This window comes from Monopterus albus, unplaced genomic scaffold, assembly GCF_001952655.1.
Source record: "Monopterus albus unplaced genomic scaffold, M_albus_1.0 scaffold52.1, whole genome shotgun sequence".
Lineage (NCBI taxonomy): Eukaryota > Metazoa > Chordata > Actinopteri > Synbranchiformes > Synbranchidae > Monopterus > Monopterus albus.
The window spans coordinates 1,093,985-1,106,590 of record NW_018127932.1 but is presented as its reverse complement, the minus strand read 5'-3'; the positions used below and the strand labels follow the sequence as shown (position 1 = coordinate 1,106,590).

General features: G+C 40.4%; 1 protein-coding gene across 1 annotated transcript in view; it reads right to left on the bottom strand.

The window, feature by feature from the left end:
* Positions 1-1,058: 1,058 nt before the first annotated feature.
* Positions 1,059-12,606, bottom strand: part of loxl4 (lysyl oxidase-like 4) — a 20,072-nt gene continuing 8,524 nt past the window's right edge. Inside the window, exons 4-14 of the mRNA XM_020601712.1 lie at positions 11,269-11,307; positions 10,599-10,812; positions 10,326-10,503; positions 6,332-6,486; positions 6,071-6,238; positions 5,571-5,733; positions 5,252-5,495; positions 4,975-5,090; positions 4,513-4,649; positions 2,258-2,369; positions 1,059-2,174 (exon numbers count right to left, since the gene is read on the bottom strand). Of these exons, the coding sequence (XP_020457368.1) occupies positions 2,104-2,174; positions 2,258-2,369; positions 4,513-4,649; positions 4,975-5,090; positions 5,252-5,495; positions 5,571-5,733; positions 6,071-6,238; positions 6,332-6,486; positions 10,326-10,503; positions 10,599-10,812; positions 11,269-11,307 (1,597 nt within the window). The 3' untranslated portion in view covers positions 1,059-2,103. The remainder of the gene's footprint in view (positions 2,175-2,257; positions 2,370-4,512; positions 4,650-4,974; positions 5,091-5,251; positions 5,496-5,570; positions 5,734-6,070; positions 6,239-6,331; positions 6,487-10,325; positions 10,504-10,598; positions 10,813-11,268; positions 11,308-12,606) is intronic.

The following is a 12,606-nucleotide window of genomic DNA, read 5'->3' as shown; positions in this document are numbered from 1 at the left end:
AGCCAGGGCAACTAAGGAGTGGCTCCATAAGAAGCATTTCAAGGTCCTGGAGTGGCCTAGCCAGTCTCCAGACCTGAACCCAATAGAAAATCTATGGAGGGAGCTGAAACTACGTGTTGCCCAGCGACAGCCCCAAAACCTGAAAGATCTGGAGAAGACCTGTACGGAGGAGTGGACCAAAATCACTGCTGCAGTGTGTGTGCAAACCTGGTCAAGAACTACAGGAAACGTCTGACCTCTGTAATTGTAAACAAAGGTTTAGGTACCAAATATTAAGTTCTATTTTTTTTATTGTATCAAATAATTATTTCATGCAATAAAATGGAATTTTTCAAAAATCTAACAATGTGATTTAGTGGAATTTTTTGTAGATTCGTGTGTCTCACAGTTGAGGTGTACCTACGATGAAAACTACAGATCTGTCCATTCTCTGTAAGTGGGAAAACTTGAAAAATCTGCGGTGTATCAAATACTTATTTGCCCCACTGTACAGTACATTTTAGCAGGCCCAGCTTTAGTAAAACAAGGCCACTGTGTACTGTGTTGAAGCGAGAATTGAGGAGTTTATTTTTTTCTCTTAGAGAAACATGTTGTTCTCTTTGGAGAGCTGAACATGCCAGCTTGCGGTTGCTGTACAGCTGCCTACAAAAGTTAGTTATGGTAGTAAACACTGCATAAGTCTTTCTCCAAACTTCATCCTTTTCTCATTCTTTCTTCAGTCGCTGTCTCCCTTACTAAATGCCGTATAAGCTCCAAATCTTTCTTGTAGCTACATTAGTTTGTGTAAAGATGCTAATGCAGATTCTTGCGTTACATGCTTCCATAAGTAACAAATCCATAGTGTTTCTTTATAAAGCATATGCTCTAGCCCTATCCTTAATCATAACTTTAAGTCTAACCCAAACAAAACCCAGCCTGACACCCTACCACAATACTGTAGTTTTGTAAGGCTGGGTTTCCCTCCCATCAGCTGGAGGCCGGAAGAGAAAAACTCTACAGTTACAATTATTTTAATAACAAATAAAATAAGTCAACAATTTTTCATTTGTATCATGGGAACATTCTAATATAACTCCCTGGTTCGTTATGTCTGAAAAACCAAAAAAGTCAGTACTGTTAGAGGCTAGCTTACAAAATCTGAGCATGCTTTGTAAGTGTGAATTCCATGAATAAATAATCATACAGCATAAATAGTACACTGAATATGAAAACTAAACACAAACCTTATATTTCATAAACACCTTAAAATGCCAGCTTTGTCGTTAATTAAAAAAGTGGGGCCAAAAGTAAAATACTGATGTTTAAAAGATAAAGTGCTTTGTTCCATAAAAATCATTTGACCTCTTCTTACCTATTCAAGATGAGAAGCAAAACTCTGTAGCATGACTGACCTTTTGTAAAACAATGAATCTGTTAAAACCAAAGTAATAATAAAATACCTTATTAACTCTAAAAGAAAACTACCCAAATGCACTATCCAACACTGTCCATGTGAAACATATTGAGGTTAATATCATGGCATACAGTATTGTTAAAGAGCACCAGTACTGAAGTAATGTAAATGCACTACATACTTACAAATGATCCAGGTGAAGAATTTGGGAAAATGATGCTAATTTAGTATCGTTTGCTTGTGCAGTAAATCAGATTTTTGCAAAAGAAATTTTCGTATCTTCTTGCTAGGGATTAAAAGTTTCCGACAGAGCCAACCTCCCTGTTGTATCTGTGACAGATTAGTAATGGTGATAAATCTTTCACATACACGTATATATGTTTTGAATAACTAACTTAAGTTACTAGTAGTCCACATTCACAAAAATCAATATGCTGTGAATCAATATTCAATATCTTCTTACATAACTAGAGTAAAAATGTTCCACTTGTTGTCAAACGGCTGTTTGAGTTGAGAACAGAGTCTGCAATAGTCACTGCTGTCATACTGTATAATGCTCTTATGGATATTTTAGCCACATCTGACAAGATTAACAGGCGCCATTTTGCTTGTTCTATTACTGTGTTGGTCCTAAGGTTCATTGACCTCAGCCCGCCCTGAGTAGTCTCTGGGCCCTACTGGAAGGCCTTCGCACTGGACTGTGAGATGGGCTACACAAAGTTGTTAGTGATTTGCCTCTGGTGCTCAAACAGGTCTTCAGTCTCTGCACTGTATGCATCACCTATAAGGGAAAAAAGCACAACTATCAGTGACAGAGGAAGGGGCAAATTAAGTTAGAAAGAGGAATGGGTTTTCTGTCCTCACCCGCATGACAGCTATACATGTAAACTCTCTGGCCATCGTATTTGCACCGACATCTCATGACATTGTTCATAAAGTCAGACTCAGCCATGTCCATTGTGGGGTTGACTTCCACCTGCAAAACAACACAATCATACACAAATTCTGTTGACAATAAGCCTGATTCTGTTTCGCTGCAGCAGATGTTTATGACCTTATGAATTGCCGTTGTGTACTTCATCACTGTGACTAACGTTTATTGGTAAACAGGGAAAATTTATCACTTGGTCTCACTTTCATCAGGTTCTGTATCTCCAGCTGGACAGGCCCATTGACAAACAGGGAATAAGTCTCCTCTTTCAGTTAGATGTAAAATTGTTACAGGGCTTGATATTAAACAGGACTTATGGCCGGTGTTGCTTTTATAGTTAATCTTATTCTCATTTATTGAAAGCTGGATGGCTTTTCCATATGGTGTTCCTATTTGTAAAGATAAGTATACTGTATAGTACTTTTACTTTCTCATGAAATTAACACTGAAATGATGCTCACTTTATAGTCTACAACTGAGCATATGGACTGAACACTGTAAAATATAGAGGTGAAACACTTGCTTTTACCATGTGTTATGCAAAGCACAGAGCATAATGGTAGGTCTTGGAGGAACTATAAAATATTTATAAGACCAGGTATGCTGGACTGAATTCGCCTGAAATGTAAATCTGTTTCAATAAGCATGTTTATATGTCTGAAATTGGTCTTATTCTGAGTGCTGTCATACACTGTACTAATAGTTTGTCATTTGCTGAGCAGCTCTATAACTGCTGATACAACCATTCTCTTAATCTGGTCTGGTGGTAATACTGAGAAGCCATTTACTCTAATAGCTGCCCTGTAAACTGCTACACCCAGTGTAAGTACAGGTTACAAACATCTACAGTGAGAAAGAAGGCAAACTTAGTGAATGCACAAAAACTGTCTGTTAATTTACACTGCTGGACCAGAGTGCATGAGGTGCTGGTTCAGTGGCAGAATGTGCTGCTCATTGCAATAAAAATAAAAACAGGGCAGGAGGAATTCCTTAGTGGCAAATTAGCCATTCCTAATGGAAGGGGGAACTAGGTGCTTGTTGACTAAAGGGAAGCGATAGTTAACTTGGATAACGGGTGTGTTTCATTAGCACTGGGTGGTTCAAGCACAGGCCTCCCAAAGCCCAGGATAAGAAAAGTCAGCCATCATCTGCAGTGTAAGAACACAGCAGAGACGAGGAGAGCTGCTGTAAAAGCTGTTTGTATTTTCCCGTTCTACATTTTTGGTAAATTACTAACTCCCTGCTTGGCTTACTTTGTGCTTACTCTGCTTCTTTCTGCTGCTTTTTTTTCTGCTAAATTTGGTTGTCTCCTCAAATGATCCTGACATTTTCACCTTCATTAGTTTTTCCCCCAATTTCCTTCTCTCATTTATCTCAGGTCCATTTTCCTCCACTATCAATCCCTCTTCTTATAATTATATAGGCATATATAACAGCAAAGCCTGAGTGTCAACTCTCAGACAAACTGATTTACACTACAACTAGTCTTCCACAGCTGAGAGGTAATTAGCAGCAAGCCAAGATCTGAGGGCTGCTGCATACCATGGTGGGGTCACTAGTCTGAACTGAAAATGGAGGATAATGGGAGATGGAGTCTTTGATGTGTTTTAGTCTCATAGCCACAGTGACTAGAGTGATTAACCTGAGTCAAAGTAATGACAGACAGAGAAATGGTTGAGGTGATGACTGTGATGAGGGAGGTCAGGAGGTTTTACAGAAATAGATGGGAACTCCAACCAGCCACCAGAAAGTCCAAGACTGGAAACAGGGGTAAATAGCTAGCCTTGCTCTGTCCAAAGATAACAAAGTCTACTGTGCCTACCAGCATCTCTAAAGCTCACTAACATACATAATCTTGTTTGTTTAATCCACACAAAAACATGAGGATAAAGACATCAGGTTGCAGTTTTAAAGGGGAATTGGTCCAATTACTTTACAGCTGGCTGCCGCTGGAGCCTTGCTGTCACCATGAGGGTACAAGGCAATTACAGTAGACACCCCAAGACAAGACTCCAGGAAGTTACTGCACCCAGCTGAGAAGCTGTTTGTAGTTTGTAGTAAGATAAGGAAACAGACATGAGAGTAGCACAGATCCTACCACCTAACTCTTGGCAAGAAAGCAAAACAAGCATAGTTCCCAAACTGCAAAAAAAAGGTGAGAGGGGAGAGACATGAAACGACTTCTGACCTGGAAGATGTAATCTCCTGGCCGTACGTCTGTCATATCGACCCACTGACAATCGATATCGTGGCGGTAGGTGTCCCAGCAGCCCACAGAAATGCCCTGGTCACCCATGTTATAGCAAGAGAACCGCTTCTGAAGACCTGACACACATACACACAGTACACACACCGGCAACACTATCAATCACAACATCAAAGCTCATTTAATGCTTGGCATTCCCTTTATTTTTAAGAGCCTCCTGAATTGTTAGACAACATATGACTGCATCTTTTTCCTATGAGCTATTTCATCCATGATATAACAAGTAAATGGAGAGTGAACAAACAACAACAGTGGCGATCTAATACATTAACCACAAGTAAAAGTAAAAGTCTAAATAGCTGTAGCTGATATATTGATATTAATTTCCTGCCACTAATGGGAATGGGTATTTCACTGGGACTCATGAATAGTGGTGAACATTACCATCGGGGCAGTACGTGTCCTCCAGGCAGAAACTGGCCTTGTGTCCCTCTGCAACCTTCGTTCCATTCAGAGTCAGCAGGTCATAATGTGTGAACACCTCGATGCTGTGGTAATGCCTATGACAACAGCAGGGAAAATTAGAGAAATAACTTAGAATAGCCACAAAGGTGACCACACCAACTCACATACAGTAAGCTTTTAAATAGTTTATTCTATTACAGCAACCTACACACCCAAGCAATGTAACACCTCCATAAACTCTTTAGAGATCTTCTACCTGTGACACTGGTGCCATGTCCAGCTGTCTTTTGTAGCTTTGGGTCTGAAATCAGATCGACCCAGGTTCATGATGCGGGAGGAGAAGCGCAGCAGGCGTCGGTGACCATAGGGCCAGTTCATCCTGGCAGCAGATGAGGACAGACAATTCTCTTCATTGGCACATGTCAACAGGTGGAGGGGTCGGTCTTCCAGGTAGGCTGTCTCCTGGACCAGCTGGGCATCCAGGACGAGGTCAGGTGCCGCTGAAGCAGGTCAGATGTGAGAGGTTACATTAGGATTCAAACAGGTTTAGAACCAGAGGAGGCAGCTCAACTTACTGTCTGAACAGGTGACCCCAGCGGCCTTAGTTCCACCTCCGCGAGGACAGTGGATATGGTTGTTACGACGACACTGTTGAATTGAAAGCTCAGTGCCCATACAGTGGGTTCCACTCAGAATTATATCAGCTGTATTTGGGTCGCCACGCCAGTACCAGGTCTCCTGTCAACGAAAGGGCGTGGGAGGTGTCACGGCACAGAAAGCTTGTCAGGCCTTCTATTACTAAGCAGTATCATATCTCATTGTCCACCACAGTGAATACAGCGTCTGTGATGATGGATTGCCCTGCATGTGTTCATTTGTTTACACATCTTGTTTGTTTTTCATCAATAACTCAGACAATGCTGATGGGATTTTGACAAATCTTAGAGATATGAATTAGACAGACATGGAAAACCAGGCCTTTGAGAAAGGTTTCAAAATTACTCAGGCACTACAGACAACGATCCAAATGACCTGCTTGCTGCCACCTTGTCAGTAATTAATGTTGTGTTGTTACCTGATGAGCATTGGCAGCAAAACCCAGGCCAAGCTGTCTGCATACCACCATGGCCTCGTTGATGCCCCAGTTCTCACTACAGACAGAGCCCCAGCGCTTACGACCCCCAGCCTCCATCAGCACCTCTACACGTCCTTCTGATGGGACTCTACCACCAGCAAGCCGCACCTGGAAATCCATTAGATTAAAGGGATTAAATGGGTGATGTATTATCAGTGACAAGTGATAAGTGTATGTGTTGTGATGATGTCGTTTTCATACTGTGTTCTCTGTTCCAGTCTTGGGGACATTACAGCGCACTGAGGCATCCTGGCTGTGTTTGAATGTCCATGGTTGGACCTCCTGGAAGTAGCAGTCTAGGATGGAGCGCTCTGACCCGATACACTGGACACTGTTCATATGGATAGGTCCAGTACCTGCAGACGAAGGAGGAGATGTGGTAGATTTAAATAGTATGCTGACAAAACATAAACACAATGCCATTAACAGACTTCACTGTGAAGCACTATATTCCCTTTACGTCAATCAGCTTTTGCTACCATAGCATCAAACCAACAGTGAAAAGTTCCTATCTGTCATGACAAAAATGCAAAAATACAAGCAGCAGCAGCAGCACCAACATCTACTTTGGGCATGAGTCACACCTCATTACCACCATTCTGTTGCTTTAGGCACAACAACAACAACGACCACCCTGGGTAGGTGTAAACAAGGCCAATTCTGTTCTTTCACACATATACATTTGTAATTTTAAACCAAACAATTTCCACGCCAACATAAAAATGCAGTATAAAAATGGTTTTATGACAGCCAACAAGCTGGGGCCATAATGATGCCAGTATACAAAAACACAGAACAAACTATGGCTTCAGTGTTTTCTTAAAACAAAAGACACAAACTACAAACTTGGGAATCGGATAGCATTGAATTATACACAACCAAAACCACATACGCTGGAGGAAAGAGAGGAAAAACCAACAAAGAAGAGTGAGAAGGAAGACGACTGAAATGGTAGAGACCGAATTGCAGCCTAACCCACTCTGTCTCTGTGTTGGTTTTGGTAGACTGACAGCCTTCTTCCATACTGGTCAGCATGTGTGGGTTCATACATATGAAAAAGACACATCTAAACCACTTGCACCTCTATCTTTACGGTAAAGGCCACAAGCTAAATCCAAACTCCCACTGTTTAAGTTAGTAAGACATGGGGTTGTTTTTATATATATGGCATTAGCATTTACAAGAAACAGGTTGAGCTTGATTACCATATAATTAGAATTGGTAGATGCCACCAATCATTTGGACAGATTATAAAATTCACTTTAGCAGATGGAAACAAGGTGCTATTGGTCACGTTCTTGTTGAGAATAGTACAAATAGTTGGTTGGTGGTTACGAGAGAAATTGTATTGTTTTCCTCTTTGAAATTACACTCCATTTTAGGCCCATCAGTGTACTGTGTGTAGTGTTTTTCTTTCCATGGAACGCTGCCTCTGACAAAAACTTTATGTCACTGGACAAATCTGTTTCTTAGCCAAGTGCTAAATCATCTCAGTTTGTAAACAGACATGCCTGTGGGTTTTTTAGATGCATTCAATTCAAGTTTCCTTTGTCAACAGGATTTCAAAGCTGGTTAACAAGTTATAAGCAGACATAAGTGCATATGTGCAACAAATCTGATGAGTGAGCTTGCTGACTGGCAAACTGTGTACCACCCTCTCCAGCAAACCAGCCAGTCAACCACACCCCTTATCACATTATCAGGTTTGCTTAGCATAGTGCTCTCTCCTGTTGCTACAAACCGCTGACTCAAAATTCGGAGGCATTTTCTCACATGCTGACTGACGGTGCTATTTCTATGTTGATGTATTTTGAGAGCCAATGATTTTCAACAGAAATTAAATGTATGCACAAATGAAACATTTGTACAAAACTACATGTTAAACAATTCACTCTTTAAAGACATATTTCTCAGTGAGGATCTGTTCTATCAAACAGTCTAATTTAGGCCTTTTACAGTGATATACAAGCTTTGTTTAAGTGGCCTTTGAGCACCTGGAAAATGTCTAACATACAACATGTTATAAAGACGAAGCTATGAGAGGACTCTGATGTATAATAATCCTACTGTGACAGTGAAAAGGATAGTGTAAGACAGAGACAGACAAAATGGGGGAATGCTCTATGTTGTGTATGTGCATGTATATGTGTACGTGGGTGCATGTGAAGTGTGTTAAAACACTGCTGTAATTGGACAAGTGCAAAAGCAAATGCAAAGCAGCACACCTATTTTATTTCCTGTATGTGTGTGCAGCAGTGCACATTACAGAAGAGCTGAATCAAAGTGAATATTGATAAGAGGGTGTGGTGATTAATGGATATGCTCAAAACATGAATTAGTACAATGATGATGCAATTAATTAAATAGTTTCTTGAAGTAGTGTACATGATTGCACCAGTCAGTCAGTCACCGTTCTGTGGTATTCTATATCATAAATAGTTATATATCATAACATCTGGTACAGGAGCATTTGCATCGTAATTCAAAACACAAACAGCTACAAAAAATTTCCTTGTGTGCCCCAGCGATGCAGAGTCTCCCCAGCAGCCTTCTTCCTCCAGAGCAGCGAGGGACCTTCTAGACCTACAGTTTATCAGGAGGCCCGTCGGTTTAAGGTCCTGAAATTTGCAGATGACACAACAGTCACTGGCTTCACCTGAGATGATGATGAGCCGATATAAGGAATAATCCCTCTGCAGTAACCCCGTAACACTAAAACATCTAATGTATGTACAAACTGTATGTTTTTATAGGGTATAAAACAGCTGTGGATAACATATACAATATACTCTAAGAATCACTCATATTCATTTATGCCAATTTAAATGTTTTTACTGGTTGGAGAGAGTTAAATTACATTTTAAGAATTATTGACTCATTCTTGTGCATTTGCTCAAAGTATTTATTTTTCACTTGTTGACAAGCTCACCCAAGTGGCAGCTGACTGACTTTGTGCCAGAAATAGCTGTGGCTCTGAGACATTTATTCTTAGCACCTGTGCACCATGTGTTCTGTGCTGGGAACCAAAATTACCACACCCACGAGCAAAGCAAATTTCAAGGGCAGGACAATACTAAATGGCTAGAGTTATGCACTGGTCATTGCACTGCCACAAAATGCTCAAGCATGTGAGTGAATGAATCACCAACTAAAGAAACACGGTATGAGAAACCTGCATTTCCAGGAGTGAGATAACAGTAATACGAGATAAAAGTAAACCTGCCATTTGTCAAACCCAATGACAACTGCAGCTACATGTTAATGTTATAGTACTTACACTGACTTTATTTCACACATGCACAATGCTGGCATTTGTATGCCTTACACATACACAAATGTAGATTAGACACTTCTGCCTCAGACTGCTGATGTACCTGAACCCCGACCCAGCAACTAAAAGTGCTAGTTAAAACTACACAACAAGGGGTGTTAATATTAAGTCCCTTCAGAAGAGCCAACTGAAACAGATTCTAGTTCTGTCAAACTCATCAAAATGAAAGGTACCATAAATATCAAGGGACTAATCCAACACACACAAAATCATCTATGTATGAGCAACTGAAAAGCTAAACCAGCAGACTGTCATCTCACATTTCATTTTGATTAGCATGATTAAAGACTACACCATAGCCTGAGGCATGGGGAAGCTGTTCTCACATCTCACCAGGGTGGGGAGACCACTGGCGCAGCTGGATCCTGAGTGAACCTGTGCGTCACCAAAAGTAGACATTTGAAATTGAAGGAAAAATACCACAGCACTCAGTGAGTGAATGAAAAGCTTGCTTGAAGTTAGCAAGATTATATCTGTGGCTTTAGTTACCAAATGCCAGTTTTAACCACCGTGGCTTATAGTATTAGATTTTGTGTGTGAGTGTGTATGTGTGCATAGTGTTTAGGCAGCTGGTTGCCCTGGCTAAGGACTCGTGTAATCACAGCTGGAGATACTGCAATCAACACATTTGCAGCTTCACAAGGTAATATACACAGACAGACAAATGCACATGCCCATACATTATCAGGGCAGACGGGTGCGGCGTCTGAGATAAGCAAAAAGTAGGCAAAAGACCAGACAAGTCTCCCAATCTTCTTTGGAATACCATGACGCACAAAAAACATATTAAAACATCGAAACTGCAGACTCAGAACAACTGGATTAAACCTGAACTTTTTCAGAATTTGTGTCTCAGTCTCTCACCTTGGCCCATAAAGGCTCCATGCAGGGCATCCTTGGCAGTGCCAAAGCCCAGTTCTCTGCACACCACACTGGCTGCCGCTCGTTCCCACATGTGGTCCACAATGGTCCCCCATTTGCCCTCTCGAAGCACCTCCACGCGACCCTCACCCAGCCTTGGGCCTGCCTTCAGACGCACAGGCTGGACAGGGCAGCATAATGAAGCTTATGTTTATGAGCAGTTCATACGCACACTGTATGACAGTGCGTGTTTAGGCCTAACGTTATTAATCTTACCACAGCTGGATGAGGTGCCTGGGGTCTTCCTGAGGAGATGCGAGAAAACTGTGGTCCTGGGACACATTTCACCACTGCATGTCTCCCATTCTTACAAGGGGCGGGACTACGGGGGATTGATAGCTGAGCATGGCACTCTGACAAGGTGTTCTCAGTGCCAAGACAGTGAACCTTTTCTACCCAGAATCCCTTCTTCTTTGCCATGATACTCAGTCTAGAAACAAGAGAAAATATGCTTTTGGTAACATATTCTTAGCATCCCTGACAACTTCATTTTGATCTTCAGTGATAACATTAAAAACTGAAGATGTAATCGGCAACAATCAAACTTAAAGTTGAGGAAAAAACAAGTGTTTATTTAGTTTAGAACTCAAAATTCATCTAATCTGCTTCATCGGGACTGAGGGTTTACTTCAGAATTGTGTACATTATGACCGACTATCCTATGAACACAAACAAATTAGCAACTTTCATCACATTTTGATTCAAATGTTACTAAATCATATTCATGTAGGATCCCATCACTCATACATATTAAAAAGCTTAAAATAGATTTTCAGGCCCTTTAAAGAAAGTTTAACTCGTTAGGCCTGCCTGTATCTCAAATTTACATATTGGTCAAATACTGCTAAAACATGAAGGAGAGTATATTCTTCAGTCATTTTATTACCTTGTTGAAGGATCTGCAACTTTGGTATCCCATATTTTCCTGTAAAAGAACCAAAGAATATGGACATTAGTTTTGTCAGGTCTGTCTATTTGCTGATTTGCCAAATGCGAAGTGACAATGTGACCGATTTCCCATACAAAGAGGTAATGACACTGAAGCACCCACTCTTTGTTTTATATATAACCTGCCCATGCACAGTGTACATATACACACCAACATTTTACTAGAAAAGTAGTCTTAATGGAACGGGGTACTTGGTGATGCCTTAAAAGAGTTATAGCTTAGATGCTGATTTTATCCAAGAAAAAAAAAAATCACAACTCCAAAGACAGTGTTGTATATAAAACCAAAAATTAGCTGTACATGCGGCTTTGAGGTGAGTGTAAAGTTAGGTACATTGATGACTTCGCTGGTTTCATTCTCTTTTAACAACCTCACTTTCTATCACTTGCTCTTCTTTTATAGGTTCAGTAGCATATTTCCATCTGGAATGTGGGCTGCTTGCTATTTACTATGTGTTGAGAGTAAGCAGTGTATCCTATGATCTGGCGCTACAAGGCAACACTACGCCCTGTACCCACTAACAAAAGAATTAGTGTTCAACAGGAATGTGCTGGGTAATTTAATTAAAATCACCAAACTTTACATTCATCTAACATAAACCCACTGAATACAAGACTTTTGCAGTTCTTGTTGCAATATAACAGAGATATGTACATATAGCTACAGGAAAAGCTATAAAAGGATAAAATAAACACAAGATATTTTGAACTGTGTCATTAACCTCCAAAGCCGCACACAGTCAAAAAAATCACGACATCCAACATCAGTGATGTACAACATTTCTGGGAAAACAAGGTTTGACCAAACATGTCACACAAACAAAAATTCTTGCACCATGCTGCACTGCACGTTGTTAGGATTGGATTTCAGGAGTTACAGTTGTTTTATTTACTGTTAGTATTATTTTGCTTTTATAGTGATAAAGTTTAGTATGACTGTCTGTGTTTCATTAACAGCACCATGTATCAGTATTAACCTGGCTCTTATGCATGCATTATAATTATAATTTTCAGCTTCAAGTCAACTTGTAGTATTTCTCATCTTCTTGGATAATTGTGCAAGAATAGATTGCATAGATAAGTGTCGTTCTGGAAACTATAGATAAGATACTGTTAATTTATGCTATTTTACAGACGTGAAGTCTGACGGGCTTGAATTGTTCACTCATGTCTGAAGCATGAGTAAGGGTTTTTTTACAACAGAATCAGGGAAGTAAGTGACACAGCTAACTGCATGTCCACTTTCAGTTAGAGAGAAACGCCTGAAAATAGAAGA